The 19,745-nt window shown below is 50.3% G+C and overlaps 1 protein-coding gene across 1 annotated transcript in view; it reads right to left on the reverse strand.

Annotated features, from left to right (window-relative positions):
- IGDCC3 (immunoglobulin superfamily DCC subclass member 3) overlaps window positions 1-19,745 on the reverse strand; it is a 65,732-nt gene that overhangs the window by 17,020 nt on the left and 28,967 nt on the right. Inside the window, exons 3-7 of the mRNA XM_075575330.1 lie at window positions 12,640-12,784; window positions 11,786-11,916; window positions 9,777-9,914; window positions 7,514-7,672; window positions 4,219-4,384 (exon numbers count right to left, since the gene is read on the reverse strand). Coding sequence (XP_075431445.1) covers window positions 4,219-4,384; window positions 7,514-7,672; window positions 9,777-9,914; window positions 11,786-11,916; window positions 12,640-12,784 — 739 coding nt within the window. The remainder of the gene's footprint in view (window positions 1-4,218; window positions 4,385-7,513; window positions 7,673-9,776; window positions 9,915-11,785; window positions 11,917-12,639; window positions 12,785-19,745) is intronic.

The following is a 19,745-nucleotide window of genomic DNA, read 5'->3' on the forward strand; positions in this document are numbered from 1 at the left end:
TACGTCTGGCGCTCCGTACGTCTGGCTCTCCGTACGTCTGGCTCTCCGTACGTCTGGCTCTCCGTACGTCTGGCTCTCCGTACGCCTGGCGGCTCCGTACGTCTGTCTCTCCGTACGTCTGGCGCTCCGTACTTCTGGCCGCTCCGTACGTCTGGCTCTCCGTACGTCTGGCTCTCCGTACTTCTGGCTCTCCGTACGTCTGTCTCTCCGTACGTCTGGCTCTCCGTACGTCTGGCGCTCCGTACGCCTGGCTCTCCGTACGCCTGGCTCTCCGTACGTCTGGCTCTCCGTACTTCTGGCCGCTCCGTACGTCTGGCGCTCCGTACGTCTGGCGCTCCGTACGTCTGGCCGCTCCGTACGTCTGGCGCTCCGTACGTCTGGCGCTCCGTACGTCTGGCCGCTCCGTACGTCTGGCGCTCCGTACGTCTGGCGCTCCGTACGTCTGGCGCTCCGTACGTCTGGCTCTCCGTACGCCTGCCGCTCCGTACGTCTGGCGCTCCGTACGTCTGGCGCTCCGTACGTCTGGCTCTCCATATGTCTGTCTCTCCGTACGTCTGGCGCTCCGTACGTCGTCTGGCGCTCCGTACGTCTGGCGCTCCGTACGTCTGTCTCTCCGTACGTCTGTCTCTCCGTACGTCTGGCGCTCCGTACGTCTGTCTCTCCGTACGTCTGTCTCTCCGTACGTCTGTCTCTCCGTACGTCTGGCGCTCCGTATGTCTGTCTCTCCGTACGTCTGTCTCTCCGTACGTCTGCCGCTCCGTACGTCTGTCTCTCCGTACGTCTGTCTCTCCGTACGTCTGGCGCTCCGTACGTCTGTCTCTCCGTACGTCTGTCTCTCCGTACGTCTGGCGCTCCGTACGTCTGTCTCTCCGTACGTCTGGCTCTCCGTACGTCTGGCGGGTCCGTACGTCTGGCGCTCCGTACGCCTGGCGCTCCGTACGTCTGTCTCTCCGTACGTCTGGCTCTCCGTACGTCTGTCTCTCCGTACGTCTGGCTCTCCGTACGTCTGGCGCTCCGTACGTCTGGCGGGTCCGTACGTCTGGCGCTAGCGCAAACTGACCCAGATAAGGGCTTTTAAGAATCTTTTATGCGGTCTGATCTGCGCCTCTCCACGGCCGGGGCAAAATAGGAGATGTGGGGGCTTTGTTTGTTGCATCCTCTAGTGGAAGGGTGAGCAACTCCAGCCCTCAAGAGCCACCAACAGGTCAGGTTTTCAGGATGTCCCTGCTTCAGCATAGGTGGCTCAATCAGTCCCAGCTTCAGCACAGGTGGCTCAATCAGTGGCTCAGCCAATAAGCTTGCTTCAAAAAGCTTGCGGTGCTGAAGCATGGACTGATTGAGCCACCTTTTCTGAAGCAGGAATAATATCTTGATAACCTGACCTGTTGGTGGCCCTTTGAGGACTGGGGATGCCCACCCCTAGTGTTACCTTGTTATTACTTTCTGTTGATGTTTTTTTACATCACCGTTCTTGGTACTGTGCAGCGGAATAGGGTTTTTTGTTTTTTTGCATTAGTAATAAGTACAGGCATACCCCGCATTAACGTACGCAATGGGACCGGAGCATGTATGTAAAGCGAAAATGTACTTAAGGTGAAGCACTCCCTTTTTTCCCACTTATCGATGCATGTACTGTACTGCAATCATCATATACGTGCATCTGGCGCTCCGTACGTCTGTCTCTCCGTACGTCTGGCTCTCCGTACTTCTGGCCGCTCCGTACGTCTGGCTCTCCGTACGTCTGGCTCTCCGTACGTCTGGCGCTCCGTACGCCTGGCTCTCCGTACGCCTGGCGCTCCGTACGTCTGTCTCTCCGTACATCTGGCGCTCCGTACGTCTGGCGCTCGGTACGTCTGGCGCTCCGTACGTCTGGCCGCTCCGTACCTCTGGCTCTCCGTACGTCTGGCGCTCCGTACGTCTGGCTCTCCGTACGTCTGGCTCTCCGTACGTCTGTCTCTCCGTACGTCTGGCTCTCCGTACTTCTGGCCGCTCCGTACGTCTGGCTCTCCGTACGTCTGGCTCTCCGTACGCCTGGCGCTCCGTACGTCTGTCTCTCCGTACATCTGGCGCTCCGTACGTCTGGCGCTCGGTACGTCTGGCGCTCCGTACGTCTGGCCGCTCCGTACCTCTGGCTCTCCGTACGTCTGGCGCTCCGTACGTCTGGCGCTCCGTACGTCTGGCGCTCCGTACGTCTGGCTCTCCGTACGTCTGGCGCTCCGTACGTCTGGCTCTCCATATGTCTGTCTCTCCGTACGTCTGGCGCTCCGTACGTCGTCTGGCGCTCCGTACGTCTGTCTCTCCGTACGTCTGTCTCTCCGTACGTCTGTCTCTCCGTACGTCTGGCTCTCCGTACGTCTGTCTCTCCGTACGTCTGGCTCTCCGTACGTCTGTCTCTCCGTACGTCTGGCGCTCCGTACGTCTGGCTCTCCGTACGTCTGGCGGGTCCGTACGTCTGGCGCTCCGTACGTCTGGCTCTCCGTACGTCTGGCTCTCCGTACGTCTGGCTCTCCGTACGTCTGTCTCTCCGTACGTCTGGCTCTCCGTACGTCTGGCGGGTCCGTACGTCTGGCTCTCCGTACGCCTGCCGCTCCGTACGTCTGGCGCTCCGTACGTCTGGCTCTCCATATGTCTGTCTCTCCGTACGTCTGGCGCTCCGTACGTCGTCTGGCGCTCCGTACGCCTGGCTCTCCGTACGTCTGTCTCTCCGTACGTCTGGCTCTCCGTACGTCTGGCTCTCCGTACGTCTGTCTCTCCGTACGTCTGTCTCTCCGTACGTCTGTCTCTCCGTACGTCTGTCTCTCCGTACGTCTGGCGCTCCGTACGTCTGGCTCTCCGTACGTCTGGCTCTCCGTACGTCTGGCTCTCCGTACGTCTGGCTCTCCGTACGTCTGGCTCTCCGTACGTCTGTCTCTCCGTACGTCTGTCTCTCCGTACGTCTGGCGCTCCGTACGTCTGGCGGGTCCGTACGTCTGGCGCTAGCGCAAACTGACCCAGATAAGGGCTTTTAAGAATCTTTTATGCGGTCTGATCTGCGCCTCTCCACGGCCGGGGCAAAATAGGAGATGTGGGGGCTTTGTTTGTTGCATCCTCTAGTGGAAGGGTGAGCAACTCCAGCCCTCAAGAGCCACCAACAGGTCAGGTTTTCAGGATGTCCCTGCTTCAGCATAGGTGGCTCAATCAGTCCCAGCTTCAGCACAGGTGGCTCAATCAGTGGCTCAGCCAATAAGCTTGCTTCAAAAAGCTTGCGGTGCTGAAGCATGGACTGATTGAGCCATCTTTTCTGAAGCAGGAATAATATCTTGATAACCTGACCTGTTGGTGGCCCTTTGAGGACTGGGGATGCCCACCCCTAGTGTTACCTTGTTATTACTTTCTGTTGATGTTTTTTTACATCACCGTTCTTGGTACTGTGCAGCGGAATAGGGTTTTTTTTTTTTTGCATTAGTAATAAGTACAGGCATACCCCGCATTAACGTACGCAATGGGACCGGAGCATGTATGTAAAGCGAAAATGTACTTAAAGTGAAGCACTCCCTTTTTTCCCACTTATCGATGCATGTACTGTACTGCAATCATCATATACGTGCAGAACTTATGTAAATAAGGCATTTGTAACAGGCTCTATAGTCTCCCCGCTTGCGCACAGCTTCGTGCAGGTAGGGAGCTGGTATTGCTGTTAAGGACGTGCTGACAGACGCATGCGCGAGCTGCCGTTTGCCTATTGGGCGATATGTACTTACTCGCGAGTGTACTTAAAGTGAGTGTACTTAAACCGGGGTATGCCTGTAAAGGACAATAAATGATATAAAATATTTAAGAGGATTTTAATCCTCACCTTTTCTTATCTATTTCTCTGTGTCTTTATGACTCTGCCCATAGTTACAGGCACAATGCCAGCCCATGGGTACTCTGATACTCAATGACTCTGCCCATAGTTACAGGCACAATGCCAGCCCATGGGTACTCTGATACTCAATGACTCTGCCCATAGTTACAGGCACAATGCCTGCCCATGGGTACTCTGATACTCAATGGCTGTGACCATATTTGGGGGCATGGATGATGCCAGCCTTTGGGAACTCTGCCTGTCCTCTCATTGGCTGTGCCAGCAGTTAGATGAAGGTGGGTAGGATGCCAGCGCTGATGGCAACTTACCCCTTCCTCTTACTGGATGAGCCCATGGTTGCCCACCTCCTTCCTGGGCACTTTGCCCCTCACCTGTTGTTGTTCTTCAGCTTGATGTGCCCGCTGGGCTCCAGCTCCTGCCCGTTCTTCAGCCAGCTGATCTGAGGAGGGGGCTCGCCCTGTGCCAGGCATGTGAAGATGGCCGTCGTGCCAACAGGTCGAGAAATGGACTGGGGATGTTGGACAAACTGAGCCGGAGCTAGAAGAGAGACCACGCGAGGGTCAGTGACCCCAAAGGTCACAGTCCGGTGAATACGGACAAATTGATAAAAGGGGGAGTCGTCTCAGAGTGAGGAGGGGTCTGTCATGGCACAGAGAGAAAAGGACATTGTATATTTGTGTGTATATATATATATATATATATATATATATATATATATATGCAGCACTGTGGCCCATATTTTAAAAATGGCGCTCTGCCATGCGACACCTTACGGGCACTTAACTGATTCTCCAAAGGGCCCAGATCAGAAAACATTTTGGAGCAGAAGGGTCCAAAGCTTTCGCTAATGTCATTGTAGATGCATTTAAAGACTTAAAAGGATTATATTTCTAGCATTTAGAAAGTCTGCACTATATATATTGTATTGTATTGTGTGTCTTTATTTATATAGCGCCATTAATGTACATAGCGCTTCACAGTAGTAATACACGTGGTAATCAAATAAATAACAGATAATATAAATAACAGGTCATGGGAATAAGTGCTTCAGGCTTAAAAGTAACATTACGGAAGAGGAGTCCCTGCTCCGAGGAGCTTACAATCTAATTGGTAGGGAGAACGTACAGAGACAGTAGGAGGGAATTCTAGTAAGTGCGTCTGCAGGGGGCAAAGCTTTATGTATCATGTGTCCAGTATAATCCACAGTGCTATTCATATGCTTCTTTAAGCAAGTGTGTCTTAAGGTGGGTCTTAAAGGTGAATAGAGTGGGTGCTAGTCGGATATTAAGGGGAAGGGCATTCCAGAGGTGTGGGGCAGAAAGTGAGAAAGGTTTAAGGCGGGAGAGAGCTTTAGATACAAAGGGGGTAGAGAGAAGACATCCTTGAGCAGAACGCAAGAGTCTGGATGGTGCATAACGAGAAATTAGGGCTGAGATGTAAGGAGGGGCAGAAGAGTGTACAGTAAAGCTTTAAAAGTGAGGAGGAGAATTGTGTGTGATACGGGATTTGATCGGAAGCCAGGAGAGGGATTTCAGGAGGGGAGACGCTGAGACAGATCTAGGAAAGAGTAGCGTGATTCTGATATATATGTACATTACCCATGCAAGTGAGTTTCAGTGGGGACAGCTGCCCGTAGCTGCCTAAGCAACTAGCATGAAATGAGCAGGAGCAGAGAGTCCAAGGCCAGGCAGTTGAATGGTCCTGCCCTATGGTGTTGGAAGGTCTCATATGGTATAGTACTGCATAGTATATATGGGCCTGTGTGTCCTATGGCTTTGTCACCCAAGATGTTGGAGGGTTTTATTTGATGAGCCATCTGTCCCTTCTGTTTATGTTACTGTGTCCCCCCCTGGGGGGGTGGGGAGGGGAGGGGGGGTGTAAAACCATTAGATTGTGAGAGGAACAAGGAAACCTGGCCATTCATGTGTTTGCTCCAGTTGTGAAGGGGTTAACTAGGAACTGGTCGGAAGCCCAGCAAGAGCAGCCCTGGGATGGGCAGCAGGGGGTGCTGCTCGGACCGCCCTCCCTGCCGAGGTATCCCCAGATACAGTGTATTAGGGAGAGGGTGTGTTACCCTAATGCCCCCGGCTGAGCGGCTCTCGGCCAATTGCGGGCCCTTGACAACCATACATAATGATGTCACCGCCTTTAACCCCTTCAGTGCCGGAGAGCCTGGCCATGCAACGCCTGCAACAACCCGACGGACAACGAATGGGCAGTGGGGTAGGGATGGTATGGGGGGGGGGGTAGGGATGGTATGGGGGGGGGGAGTGGGTGGGTTAGGGGGGGGGGAGTGGGTGGGTTAGGGGGGGGGGGAGTGGGTGGGTTAGGGGGGGGGGGGAGTGGGTGGGTTAGGGGGGGGGAGTGGGTGGGTTAGGGGGAGGGATGGTACGAGGGGGGAGTGGGTGGGGTAGGGGGGTAGGGATGGTACGAGGGGGGAGTGGGTGGGGTAGGAGGGTAGGGATGGTACGAGGGGGGAGTGGGTGGGGTAGGGGGGTAGGGATGGTACGAGGGGGGAGTGGGTGGGGTAAGGGGGTAGGGATGGTAAGGGGGAGAGTGGGTGGGTTAGGGGGGAGGGATGGTACGAGGGGGGGAGTGGGTGGGTTAGGGGGGAGGGATGGTACGAGGGGGGGAGTGGGTGGGTTAGGGGGGAGGGATGGTACTGGGGGGGAGCGGGTGGGTTAGGGGGGGAGGGATGGTACTGGGGGGGAGCGGGTGGGTTAGGGGGGGAGGGATGGTACTGGGGGGGAGCGGGTGGGTTAGGGGGGAGGGATGGTACGGGGGGGGGGGAGTGGGTGGGTTAGGGGGTAGGGATGGTACGAGGGGGGGAGTGGGTGGGTTAGGGGGTAGGGATGGTACGAGGGGGGGAGTGGGTGGGTTAGGGGGTAGGGATGGTACGAGGGGGGGAGTGGGTGGGTTAGGGGTGAGGGATGGTAATGGGAGAGTGGGTGGGTTAGGGGGGTAGGGATGGTAATGGGGGAGTGGGTGGGTTAGGGGGGAGGGATGGTACGAGGGGGGAGTGGGTGGGTTAGGGGGGGGAGGGATGGTACGAGGGGGGGGGTGCCAGATTGAAGGCCCTGATTTCTCCCTTTGTGATTGTGTCCCTCTCTCTCTCTGGGTGGAAGGAAGGCGTCTCTGGGAAAATCCTGAAGTATCCGTGGAGGAGAGGGGGGGGGGTTGTGAGGCGGGCACTATATTAACCCCTTCAGTGCCGGCAGCACATTACAGCGCGATGGGGCTCGTTTCATGGAGGGAGGAAAATCATGAGTTAATTTAGTATTTCATATATATATATATATATATGCTAGTTTTTACATAGCGCTTTACAGAGACATTTTGCAGACACAGTCCCTGCCCCGTAGAGCTTACAGTCGATGATTTTGGTGCCTGAGGCACAGGGAGATAAAGTGACTTGCCCAAGGTCACAAGGAGCTGACACCGGGAACTGAGCCAGGCTCCCCTGCTTCACACTCAGTGCCAGTCAGTGTCTTTACTCACTGAGCCGCTCCTACTCATATGAATGGGCTGAAATCCCCCCACGCCATGCATCAAATAGCCATTAACATTGTACCCAAGGTGTTACATGCCCAAGTTCTTTCATTTGACGGAATATTGACACATACGCTTTAAGTGACAGTTACGGGTCCCCGTCCAGTGCTTGCTTACCCTGCACCACCAGGCGCCCCTGCGCGGTCCTGCGCACTCTTGTTCCGGGCTTGTTGGCTGCGCACACGTAGACCCCAGAGTGATGCACAGTCAGGTCCGAAATCATCAGGTTTCCCGTCCCCAAAACCTGGATTCCCTCCACACCTATCGGGCGCCCGTCTGCAAGAGAGCAGAGCACAGGTGTGTTAAAGGCAGCGTCCACTGCGCCTCCCTGCATCACACCATGACACGCTGTATCCGTTGTGTTACCTGTGTGACAAACCTTCACCGCAGGACCAGCTCCGACAGGCAGAACGTGTCAGGAGTGATAGAAAAAACTGTGCTGGGCTCTAGGACTACAGGCACAATAGCTTAAATAAGCTTATCTTCATTCAACGTAGATCCTCTGGTGAAATACCCCTTAAGTATCCATGTTTGATATACCACCCCTTGGAAAGCTCTGTACTACACTATCAAAGGTATTCCCATCTACCATGAATCTACAATTTTCCAGGACCAATGTGCCCACTAGGACCTTGAGCTACATACCATGAAGAACTCTCAATGGTCCATATAACGCACAAATCCCACCCAGCAATGAGGGAACCTGGGGGGGGGGGGGGTCCTCTTGCTTTCAGAGACGCCTCCCGTGTAACTCATCGGGAAGAGAGGAGCCCCACGCAACCACCCACCATGTGGTTATATAATGTTGGCGGGCTTTGTATTTTTCAGGTTGTTGGGTGTGTGTCACCGCTTTGTGGGGTGGCATTGCTGGTATAGCGAGCGAGCTGGAAGAGTTGTTTAAGTAGGGTGAGGATGCGGGGATCTGTGGCCTTGTGGCTGGAGGGGTTTCTCTGCATCTGATTGGGTGGGAAAGGATGAATGCCCGGTGGGGGTGGGGCACAGACGACCATGCGGACTGGTGCCTTTAGTTGGATGGTGGTATTGCTAAATCCAGACAGGCCGGGTCTTCCTGTTAATGGAAAATGGTTGAATAAAAGCTGTAGGGGTGGGTGAATGGTTGGGTGCAGGTTGGGGTGGGTGAATGGTTGGGTGCAGGTTGGGGTGGGTGAATGGTTGGGTGCAGGTTGGGGTGGGTGAATGGTTGGGTGCAGGTTGGAGGGGTGAATGGTTGGGTGCAGGTTGGAGTGGTGAATGGTTGGGTGCAGGTTGGAGTGGTGAATGGTTGGGTGCAGGTTGGGGTGGGTGAATGGTTGGGTGCAGGTTGGAGTGGTGAATGGTTGGGTGCAGGTTGGGGTGGGTGAATGGTTGGGTGCAGGTTGGGGCGGGTGAATGGTTGGGTGCAGATTGGGGTGGGTGAATGGTTGGGTGCAGGTTGGAGTGGTGAATGGTTGGGTGCAGGTTGGGGTGGGTGAAAGGTTGGGTGGAGATTGTTTCGGGTGAATGGTTGGGTGCAGGTTGGAGTGGTGAATGGTTGGGTGCAGGTTGGGGTGGGTGAATGGTTGGGTGCAGGTTGGAGTGGTGAATGGTTGGGTGCAGGTTGGGGTGGGTGAATGGTTGGGTGCAGGTTGGGGTGGGTGAATGGTTGGGTGCAGATTGGGGTGGGTGAATGGTTGGGTGCAGGTTGGAGTGGTGCATGGTTGGGTGCAGGTTGGGGTGGGTGAAAGGTTGGGTGCAGGTTGGGGTGGGTGAATGGTTGGGTGCAGGTTGGGGTGGGTGAATGGTTGGGGTGGGTGAATGGTTGGGTGCGTGGTTGGGGTGGTGAATTGTTGGTTGCAGGTTGCGGTGGGTGAATGGTTGGGTGTAGGTCCAGGACATACTTGAAAACGAGAGGTAACTCTCAATGTATTACTTCCTGGTAAAACATTTTATAAATAAATAAATAATAAATAAATAGGTTGGGGTGGGTGAATGGTTGGGTAAAGGTTGGGGTGGGTGAATGGTTGGGTGAAGGTTGGGGTGGGTGAACAGTTGGGTGGGTGAATGGTTGGGTGCAGGTTGGGGTGGATGAATGGTTGGGTGCAGGTTGGGTTTGGGTGAATGAATGGGTGAAGGTTGGGGTGGGTGAATGGCTGGGTGCAGGTTGGGGTGGGTGAATGGTTGGGTGGGGTGTACCTGGTCAAGGTCATTCATTTCCTTGACTGAGTCTTTTCATGCAGAGAGATGCATAATTCAATCATCCCATAACATGTGTGTTACTCTGTAAACCATCTCCAGGAGAAGTAAATAGAGGGGGAAACCTTGTTACCTGTTTCCTCTAGCAGTGGAGGGTTTCAAATTTGAAATCTAGCTGTCTGGTTAAACCAACCTCATGGAAACTTACCGAGGCGGCTCCAGGACACGATGGGCCTGGGGTTTCCCGTAGCCATGCATTCCAGAATCGCTGTCTGGTGAATGGTCTTAGTGAGGTTCTCAGGGCCAACCAAGATCATGGGGTCCTTGTAACCAGTGTAGTGTGAGCCTGCAACACACATTATATACAGTATATATCTATATATAGAGCCCACAGACAACTCTTTGATGCAAAGTATTACACCAAACTGCAGGAGGATTCAACAACAAAATACATGAGAGAACTCAACAGGATCATTAAAAAACACTCCCGATCTGCACAAGAGAACATATTCTGGACCTGATACCAGCTAACCCCAAACCTGGCACATTCTACATGCTCCCTAAAATTCACAAAGAGGGTAACCCTGGGCACCCTATTATCTCTGGATCTGGCACACTGACTGAGAATATTTCTGGCTGGGAGGAGGGCATTCTAAAACCACTTGTCAGGAACACACCCAACTATATGGACACCACCGACCTGCTAAACAAACTTAATGCCATTGGCTCCCTCCCAACAGGAACACTACTAGCAACCATGGATGTAGAATCACTCTACACAAACAACCCCCACAAAGATGGGATTTCAGCCTGCAGATACTTTCTGGGACCGCAGGAGCCACCCACAGAGACAGTGACTAAATGCATCGAATTTATTCTGACCCATAACTACTTCACATTTGGAAATGACACATACCTCCAGACAACTGGGACCGCTATGGGCACTCGGATGGCGCCACAGTATGCCAATCTGTTCTGCGCAAAACTGGAAAGTGACTTCCTTTCCACCTGTCACTTGAAACCCCTTACATACCTTCAGTACACTGATGACATCCTCCTGATTTGGACATCTGGTGAACAGGACCTCATACAGTTCCATGAGACCTTCAATACGTTCCACCCGACCATCAACCTCAAACTCACCCATTCCCCGGATGAAGTATCTTTCCTAGACACCACCATTACTATAAAGAACAACCAACTACAGACTTCTGTATACCGCAAACCTACAGACAGAGACAGCTATTTGAGGGACAACAGCTTCCACTCCACACACACTAAGCATGCAACCATCTACAGTCAAGCCATACGATACAGTCAGATATGCGTGCGTGCGTTAAATATTACTGTATGTTCATTTGCATGTCTTAGACATGTCTGCAACCCTGTCTTTCACCATTATCACACAGCACTTCCACTGCAGCAAGGGGTTCTGGGAAATGACATGCAAATGAGCACACAGTGCCATCTTTTGTCTCAAGCTCATATTATACGAGCAACCCTTAAGCCAAATGCATGCTGCTTTAAACACAGCTTTTAAGCATAGGCTGGGGTGAGATACAAAGCCAGTAAACCACTCACAGACATGTTTCAACCTTGATGGGTATCATCAGTGTGAGGTTGGTTGCTGGCTATGCTGGTTTGAGACTAAGAGTAAGTATTCACCACACTTATTAAGGGTATGGTCGGTAAAAAAAGTGACAAAAACCCTCCACATAAAGCATATAGCAACTGTAAATATTACTGTATGTTCATTTGCATGTCTTAGACCTGTCTTTCACCATTATCGCCCAGCAAACAGCACTTCCACTGCAGCAAGGGATTCTGGGAAATTACATGCAAATGAGCACACAGTGCCACCTTTTGTCTCAAGCTCATATTACACGAGCAACCCTTAAGCCAATGCATGCTGCTTTAAACACAGCTTTTAAGCACAGGCTGAGGTGCGTTGCAAAGCCAGTAAACCAATTCACAAGATGTGTGGTGATTACCTACTCTTAGTCTCAAACCAGCAGAGCCAGCAACCAACCTCACACTGATGATACCCATCAAGGTTGAAACATGTCTGTGAGTGGGTTTACTGGCTTTACTGTGGAGGGGTTTTGTCACTTTTTTTTACCCACCATAACCTTAATAAGTGTGGTATATATATATATATATATATATATACATTATTTATCATTCTTTCTATATGTTTGACCAGTCCGGCTTTCATACCTGTGACGGTCAGTGCTGCCGCAGGACTCTGCTTCACGCCAGCTGCGTTGATGGCCACGCAGCGGTAGGTGCCGGTATCCTCCGCTCGCAGTGCTGTTATCTGCAGGACACCAGTGGGCAGCAGGGTGTATCTGTGTGTTACAGCAGAGGGGACACTGATGGCTGTACTGTGTCCACTTGGTGAGTAATGTCACTGACACACACCTGACACACACTCCAGCAGAGAGGTTAACGTGTTCCTCTCTGAGTGAGGGAGGCTGTCATCTGTGCAACTGATTGACAGGGCAGGGTGAGAGGGCAGGGTGACAGTGCCGAGGGCCGGGTGACAGTGAGAGGGCACAAGTCACTGGCAGGGTGACAGAATGGGACAGTGCACGGGGCAGGGTGACAGTGCAGGGAGCAAGTTGGTAGTGCAGAGGTACAGTTTGGAGACAATGCAGAGGTACAGTATGGATACAGGGGAAGCAGTGACAGGGCAGGGGGCACAAGTCAGGGGCAGGGTGACAGGACAGGGGGCAGGGTGACGGGCAGGGTGACAGGACAGAGGGCAGGGTGACAGTGCAGGGGGCAGGGTGACAGGACAGGGGGTAGGGTGACAGGACAGGGGGCAGGGTGACAGGACAGGGTGACAGTGCAGGGGGCAGGGTAACAGGACAGGGGGCAGGGTGACAGTGCAGGGGGCTGGGTGACAGGACGGGGCAGGGTGAAAGTGCAGAGGTACAGTATGGAGACAGTACAGAGGTTGCAGTGACAGGCCAGAGGACACAAGCACAGGAGGCAGGTGAGAGGGTCAGTGCCGGGGGTACACGTCATGGACAGTGTGACAGGACAGGGGACAGGGTCCCGTCTCCTACCTTGGGTTCTGTGTGTCGACAGTATCCCCATTTCGCTCCCACACAATGTCTGGTTCCGGCAGGCCGCCGATCTGACACTGGAATCTGGCCACGCCGCCTTCCTCCAGCACCGCGTCCCGCGGGACCAGGTGGAAATCAGACATGGCTAAGGAAGGAGCAGACTGTCAGGCGCAGCAGGGAAGCAATCGTAGTGATACTCGGCACTGTACTGTTTATACAGCACCTTGTATTCCTTTCTTACGGTCCAAAGAGCAGCCAGGCCCCAAAACCTACTGCAATTTATTCACGGTGACCCCCAGCATTTCCCTTAAAGCAGGAGTCCCCCCCACACCCCGCAGCAGTGTAATATATATAACGCTGGCTTCTGGCCCGCGCAGCATTTCCTGCTCAATTCTTTTTAGCGATAACGGTTTCCTTAACCCCGGAGGGGATGCAGTTACCATGGTAACCTCCAACTTTTTTTTTACCTCATGGACACTTCATACTTCAACCGCTCGTATAGAAATATGCAACAACAGCTCTGCCGTGGCTTTAAGGATCGTTGTCAGGTCACCCGTCCGGCGACCCCTGGGGCAGGGGTGGCCAACTCCAGTCTTCATGGGCCACCAACAAGTCCACTTTTACGGATATCCCTGCTTCAGCACAGCCATTCTGACTGAGCCAGTGATTGAGCCACCTGTGCTGAAGCAGGGATATCCCTAATACCTGACCTGTTGGTTGCCCTTGAAGACTGGAATTGCGTACCCCTGCGTTAGAAGCTCCCACAGCATCATTTATAATACCTTGTCTCAGTTACATATATCAGCGTAAGCAACAATAACAGTGATAGTGATATACAAAATGAAATTAACATAAACGGTGCGCCTAACTAGCAGTGATACAAATAGTAGGGGTTAGTGCTGTGATTCTAGCGTTGCACGAGTCGGCCCAGTAATATCCCTGGTCGTTACGTTCGCTTATGTTATCCCTTCTTTTGATCTATTATTGGCTAACCTTGCAGAATCAATGTGCCTTTTGTCCTTGTTTCTATCAGTGTATGCCTTATATCAGGGGTGCTCAACTCCAGTCCTCAATCCCCCTCCTCCCACCCCCCACCGACCCAACAGGTCAGGCTATCCCAGCTTCAGCACCGGTGGCTCAACCAGAGGCTCAGTCAAAGACTGGACCACCGGTGCTGAAGCTGGGACTGATTGAGTCACCTGTGCTGAAGCAGGGATATCCTGTAAACCTGACCAGTTGGGGGAGCTTGAGGACTGGAGTTGAGCCCCCCCTGCCTTATATCTAGGTTTATTTCTTTCCCTCCCATGTTCCCTTTTTTTCAACCGGGCTCCATTTTAATCTCCCAGGGGCCAGACACGTCATAATTAAAACACTTCTATCTCAGCGATTTTATATTTTTAAAAAATAAAGAGTATTGGAAATGGCGAGAATTGATCCTTTAAATTAGATTGAAAAATGCAAAAGAGATGGTGATCAGTATGGGCTGCCGCTTTAAATTACAAGAGGGGGGGGGTCTCTGCGACCTTCAGGGGCCCAGCCTGTGACCTCTGCTTCCTTTCCACAAACATATGCGCATTTTACAAGATTATCATTCAATGCCTGGGACCAGTACAGCTATGGATCGCATCCCTCTTGCTTTTAAAATCCAAGCAGCTTACATTAAAATATATATATATAATTTATTATTTATTTTTAAGAATGTGTTACCAGGAAGTAATACATCGAGAGTTAACTTTCGTTTTCACGTATGTCCTGGGCACCGAGTTAAGATAACAAATATTTTTGTTTTAATATATCTTTGATTTATCTTTATTGAAAACGAATTGCCTAAGCTGCCGATCGATTTGTTCTCCCGTGATCGATCAACAAAATCCTGCTTCCCGGGGTTCACTAAATGGCCGCCTTTCCACTTCAAATCAATGCTTCGGTCAGAGTAGTCGCAGCTACAATGTATCCTTATATTACTGAGGTAACATTATCTATTGTTACAGTTTGCAGCTCAAACTGCTGGGAATATTGGCAACAAATGATCGCAAACAGGAAAGTGTTACAAAGATCTTGCACTGCTGGGGAGGTGGCTAAAGCATGCTGTAGAAATCAATGGATTATCTGTATATTAAAACTAATTAGAAATGTCATTAAGAGTTTAATTTTAAAATAAAAAAAAAAGGTAGTTTGTATTATCTAATACTGCAGGACGGATTTTTTTTTTTTTTTTTTTTAAACTTAATTTTTATTAAAAATTTTTAGGGAGAGGGAAGCACTGAAGAAAATAAAAAATGGGGGGGAGGGAATGGTACAGAAAATAGAGATGGGAGAAAGTTCACATTCATTTACAATTTTACCTAACAAGATTTCTTAAAATATTCTATCGCACAGTTAATATAAATATCCTTTTTTTTTTTTTTTCCCTTTTTTTTTGTTACAACAAATTTAAGTGGGTATTAATTTCTGGTTGATTTTCACTCAGAATCCAAGGTAACCACACCTTCTGAAAATCTGTGTAGGTGTCGTTATTAAGACTAACCATTTTTTCCATGTAGCAAATCTGCCAGACTTTATTTTTAACAGATTTTGTTTTTTAAAACACATCTAGGATATTGCTTGCTTTTATCCGGAACAGTTTGCACTTACAGGTTTCATCGTCTGTGTCCCCCAGTGAGCACAATACAATTATTCAGAATAACTACTAATAATTACTATTTGATGTACTGTACGTGCCGATATCCTAAAACCGCCAGTCCCAGAGAAGTTAAAAACGTTCATTTTTCTCATGTCTTCCTATTAATCAGAACAAGCCTTTTGCCCCCACGGTGCTTACAATCCAATTTGATGCTTGAGCACCTAAGGAAACTTGTTCACGGTCACAGGCAGCCGAGTGGGGATTCTCCCACTTCAAAGACCAGTGTATTTATCACTGGGTCACTCCTAATCCTATAAAAAAAATGAATGGATAATTCCTCTTCCAGGTCCTGCCCGGTAACATGGTGTTCAAATGACAAATGTGACCCCCCCCCCACGCGGGCAAATAAACCAGGATTAGCGGGGACCAGCGGCTCTCCCTGCCTTTAACCCCATAAGTACCGGAGAGGGCAGCAACGCAGTGAAGAACAAGGCACGGGGAAACTCCGGGGCATTAAAAGGGTTAAAAGAATGACGCGATCGGGATATAAAAATAAAACGGGAATTATTGGGGACACAGATACATTCTCGGGGTGTTGCTGCTCTTTGAACCCCACCAAAGCTGTGGGGGGACGTGGGGAGGGGTCTTTGCAATTGGCACAGACCCAGCAGAGGTTGCCTTCCCTCGGTGGGATGTAGGTCAGAGTCTCACGTGACCAGAGCTGGTCCCAAGCTATTCCTGCCCGTTCAGGGAGACAGAGCTGGGAACAGCTTCCGTGGGATCAGTGAGAGCGGGGTCCTCGCCAACGGAAACCCCTTTATACCCCCTGCACCAGGGGGGTGGCAACTGTGCCCCATTTATTGGGAAGACCACACATTTGTAGGCATATATCCAACTCCAGCAAGATAGAAAAAATAGGCTGAAGCGCTCCAATGCCAGAAAAAGATCGCTGTGACGTTCGAAACGCGTTGGATGGGTCTCTTTTCACATTAAAGTGCCCCTTTAATTTATTTTTGATTCTGGGTCCTTCCTGCTCCGTTTTTGCTTGTGCGCTTTGCCCTCCATTTACTCCTGTTAACTATATATCCAACTCCTGCTGTCTGGGCCGGCACAATGTCCTTCATCTGGGGTCAGTTGGCTTTGTTATGTTTTTGATTTAATGGTCAGAAAGAGGGCGCAGAGTGACCGCTCCGTAATGTGTCAGCCACGGCCAGGTGCAATTATATTAATAATAATAATAATATCTTGGTAGAATGGTCCCTAATTCCAGCTGCAGGGATGAGAATAAATCAAGACAAATGATTCCCTATCACTGAATTAATTCCCACAAACCATTGCAGGTCTCTCTGGCAGTGAGAAGAAGGGGGGGGGGAGTAGGTGCACGGTGTTGGAAAACCAAACCCCCCCAGGTCACAGCACTGCACCAAACAATGAATCCAGCCCAGAATATAGGAGTCTGCTGCTTCCAAACTACCTGCGGAGACCCCAGCGGTCAGCATGTCCTAGGACAGTGGGGGGGGCGCCCCCTGAGATTTTTTTTTGGAGGGGGGGGGGGGGGGTGGGGTGGGGCACGGGTGGTTGCAGAGGTCCCGAGCTCTTCCCCAAGGCATTTAAATTAAATGCCAGGGGACCGAGCGAGGCCTCTGCAACCTCTTCTTACCGGGATTCAGCCGGCTTCAGGACGCGTGACCATGGCAACGCTGCGTCAAATGGCGCCGCGGGGTCATGTGACATCACGGTTGCCATGTTGGTGTGACGTCATATGACACCATGGGTCACGTGACACAACCCCGCTGCGTCATTTAACGCCGCGCGAGGTAAGGGGGGGGGGGCGCAACAACGGAGGAGAGCAGGCAGGGGGGCCCCTGCCCTAGGAAATGGTTTCCGTTATCCTAGACATTGAAGGAGGTATTATTCTGATTGGGACGTTTCTGTGTTGTTTAAAATGTGACATATTGAAGCAAAGGGGGCTCAACTCCAGTCCTCAACCCCCCCCCTCCCCAACCCCCCCTCAACAGGTCAGGTTTTCAGGATATCCCAGCTTCAGCACAGGAATGAAATGGTTGCTATAGCAACCCCTGAGCCACCTGTGCTGAGCATGGACTGATTGAGCCACCTGTGCTGAAGCAGGAATATTCTGAAAACCTGACCGGTTGGGGGGGGGGAGAGTTTAAGGACTGGAATTGAGCACCCCTGGACTGAAAGCATCAGCTCCTAATTTGATCAAACATTCATCCACATGTCTCTCTGTCTGTCTCTCGTCTCTCTGTCTGTCTCTCTCTCTCTCTCTCGTCTCCCTCTCTGTCTCTCTCCTCTTCTCTCTCTCTCAAAACGTGACCCCTTTTATTCTTCATCATATCTTGCAGAACAATCACTCCATTTTCATGAAAACGTGAGCAATTATGGGTCTGTCAGAGGAGATTTATTACATTTAAGAATGATTTGATAATCTATTAAATATTCTTTGGAATTGGTGATGACGCAATGATCTCATCATGTGCATAGTTACAAAATGGTGTTTAGCGAAGAAGATAAGCGCGTTATAAAACGCTGGAGACAGAGCAAGTATTATGGTCCAAAACGCAGACAGAAAATGACTCCCGATAAAGGCCGGGCGCTAGGAGGATTGAAAAAACGAATTCGTATCATTCAGGAGCGAGAGCCGCTGGATCAGCGTGTTATCGATCATGCTATCAGACAGCGGCGTTCTCGTCTTCAGGCGCTTCAGCAGAAGGAGGAGATTTTAAAACTGCAGTTCAAGCAATATCCTGCATGTGTGTTTTATTTAATAAATCAGTTCTGTAGTAAGAAAAAATACTTTTAGCATTTTCTGTTTTAAAGAAAACAACTTTGAAAGACCAATTTTCTTGTATTCTATTTTAACAAGCATGCTTGTTCCTATAGCAACCATTTACATTCCCCATAATTAAAGATGTCGCCAAACTTTGCCGATCAATAGACGGAGAATGAATTGACCGGCAGCTATGCAGTTCTTTAGGTAATTAGAGATTGTCCACATGAAACTATTGAAGTTAAACCGGGAGCCTGAACTGCAGCTTTAATATACATACTTTGAACTCAAACTTGCTAGTAATCTTAGTGTTACAGATCAGATTACATTATAACCGTTTAACACATCTATGAGCTACGAAGGTAAAAATCTTATTTCCTGCTTAATGAGCACGAACCTCCCGCAGTGCACCTGGTACTTGTTGACATAATACAGCGACATCAATTTAGTTATCAGTTGATTATCTACATTGTGCTTCTTATATCGTGTTACTCTACAGAACAGACTTACAACCGTGCACATTTTCATGGGGAATGAGGGAGAAATATAGAAGATATAGGGCCTCATGCAGAGAGCAGCGAATTAAAAAATTGGAGAGTTTAATAAAAAGTAGCTTTTTTGGAGAGTTTTATTCTCCATATGCAGAAATGTGCGAATTCTGCAATGTTTGGCATTAATGCGTGTGGCGAGTTAGAATTGGAGAGATGCGCGCTGCAGAAATGTGTTAAAAAAAAATCGCGCATTTTTTTTCCCCTTTCCTGTAGGCGGCGAGCTCCATGTAATTGCCAACTTTTCTTGGCGAGGCAAATAGTAGCAAATCGCGCCATTTTCTTGGCGCGAACAGCCGCTAGATGCCGTTCGCGGCTCACTGCATTAGGATATTTTTAAAACTGGCGAGATGTAGGTTCTCGCCAGCCACGCGGCGAGATTTTGAAAACGAAAAAAAAAATGGCGCGTTTTCCGTTACTCGCCATTTTCGGCAGTTTTCTGCGCGACTTTCCCCAAAAAATGGCGAGTTTTGAAATAGCGCTGCTTTCTGCATGAGGCCCATAGTGAAAAACAAAAGGTCCCTTTTTTCCTGAACACGGTATAGAGACACGCACACACACAATTATATTACACAATTACAATTTAAAATGCCGTTTTGTTCTCCAATGCAACTACAACACACATCACTGCGAAATGCTCAAAGAACTAGATTGGTCATCACTAGAGTCTAGGCACAAAGTTCACCTTTCCTGTCTTTCCTTCAAATACTTTCTGTGCAAGCTACCCAGCTACCTGAACAAGCTCCTCACCCTACCACATGCAGTACCTATCACCTGAGATCTGACTCCAAAAGACTGTTCATGGTCCGTTACAACGCGGATCCGCTTATAACGCGATGCAAGCGCGGCTCCCAATTTTCGTATTTAGGAAGACTTTACAACACGATTATTGGTGTCTTAAATACTTTATTGTACAATGCATACATTGTACATTATTTCTAATGTGGTCCGCTTACAGTATAACGCAATGTGATTCTTTGGACCCCAAGCACAGCGTTATAAGGGGGTTGGGCTGTCCTAATTGATATATCTTCTCTACATCTGTTTGCCTTTCTATCTATCTATCTACTCCAGGTGTGGCCAACTCTAGTCCTCAAGGGCCACCAACAGGTCAGGTTTTAAGGCTATCCCTGCTTCAGTGCCC

The sequence above is a fragment of the Ascaphus truei genome, chromosome 18, assembly GCF_040206685.1.
Source record: "Ascaphus truei isolate aAscTru1 chromosome 18, aAscTru1.hap1, whole genome shotgun sequence".
NCBI lineage: Eukaryota > Metazoa > Chordata > Amphibia > Anura > Ascaphidae > Ascaphus > Ascaphus truei.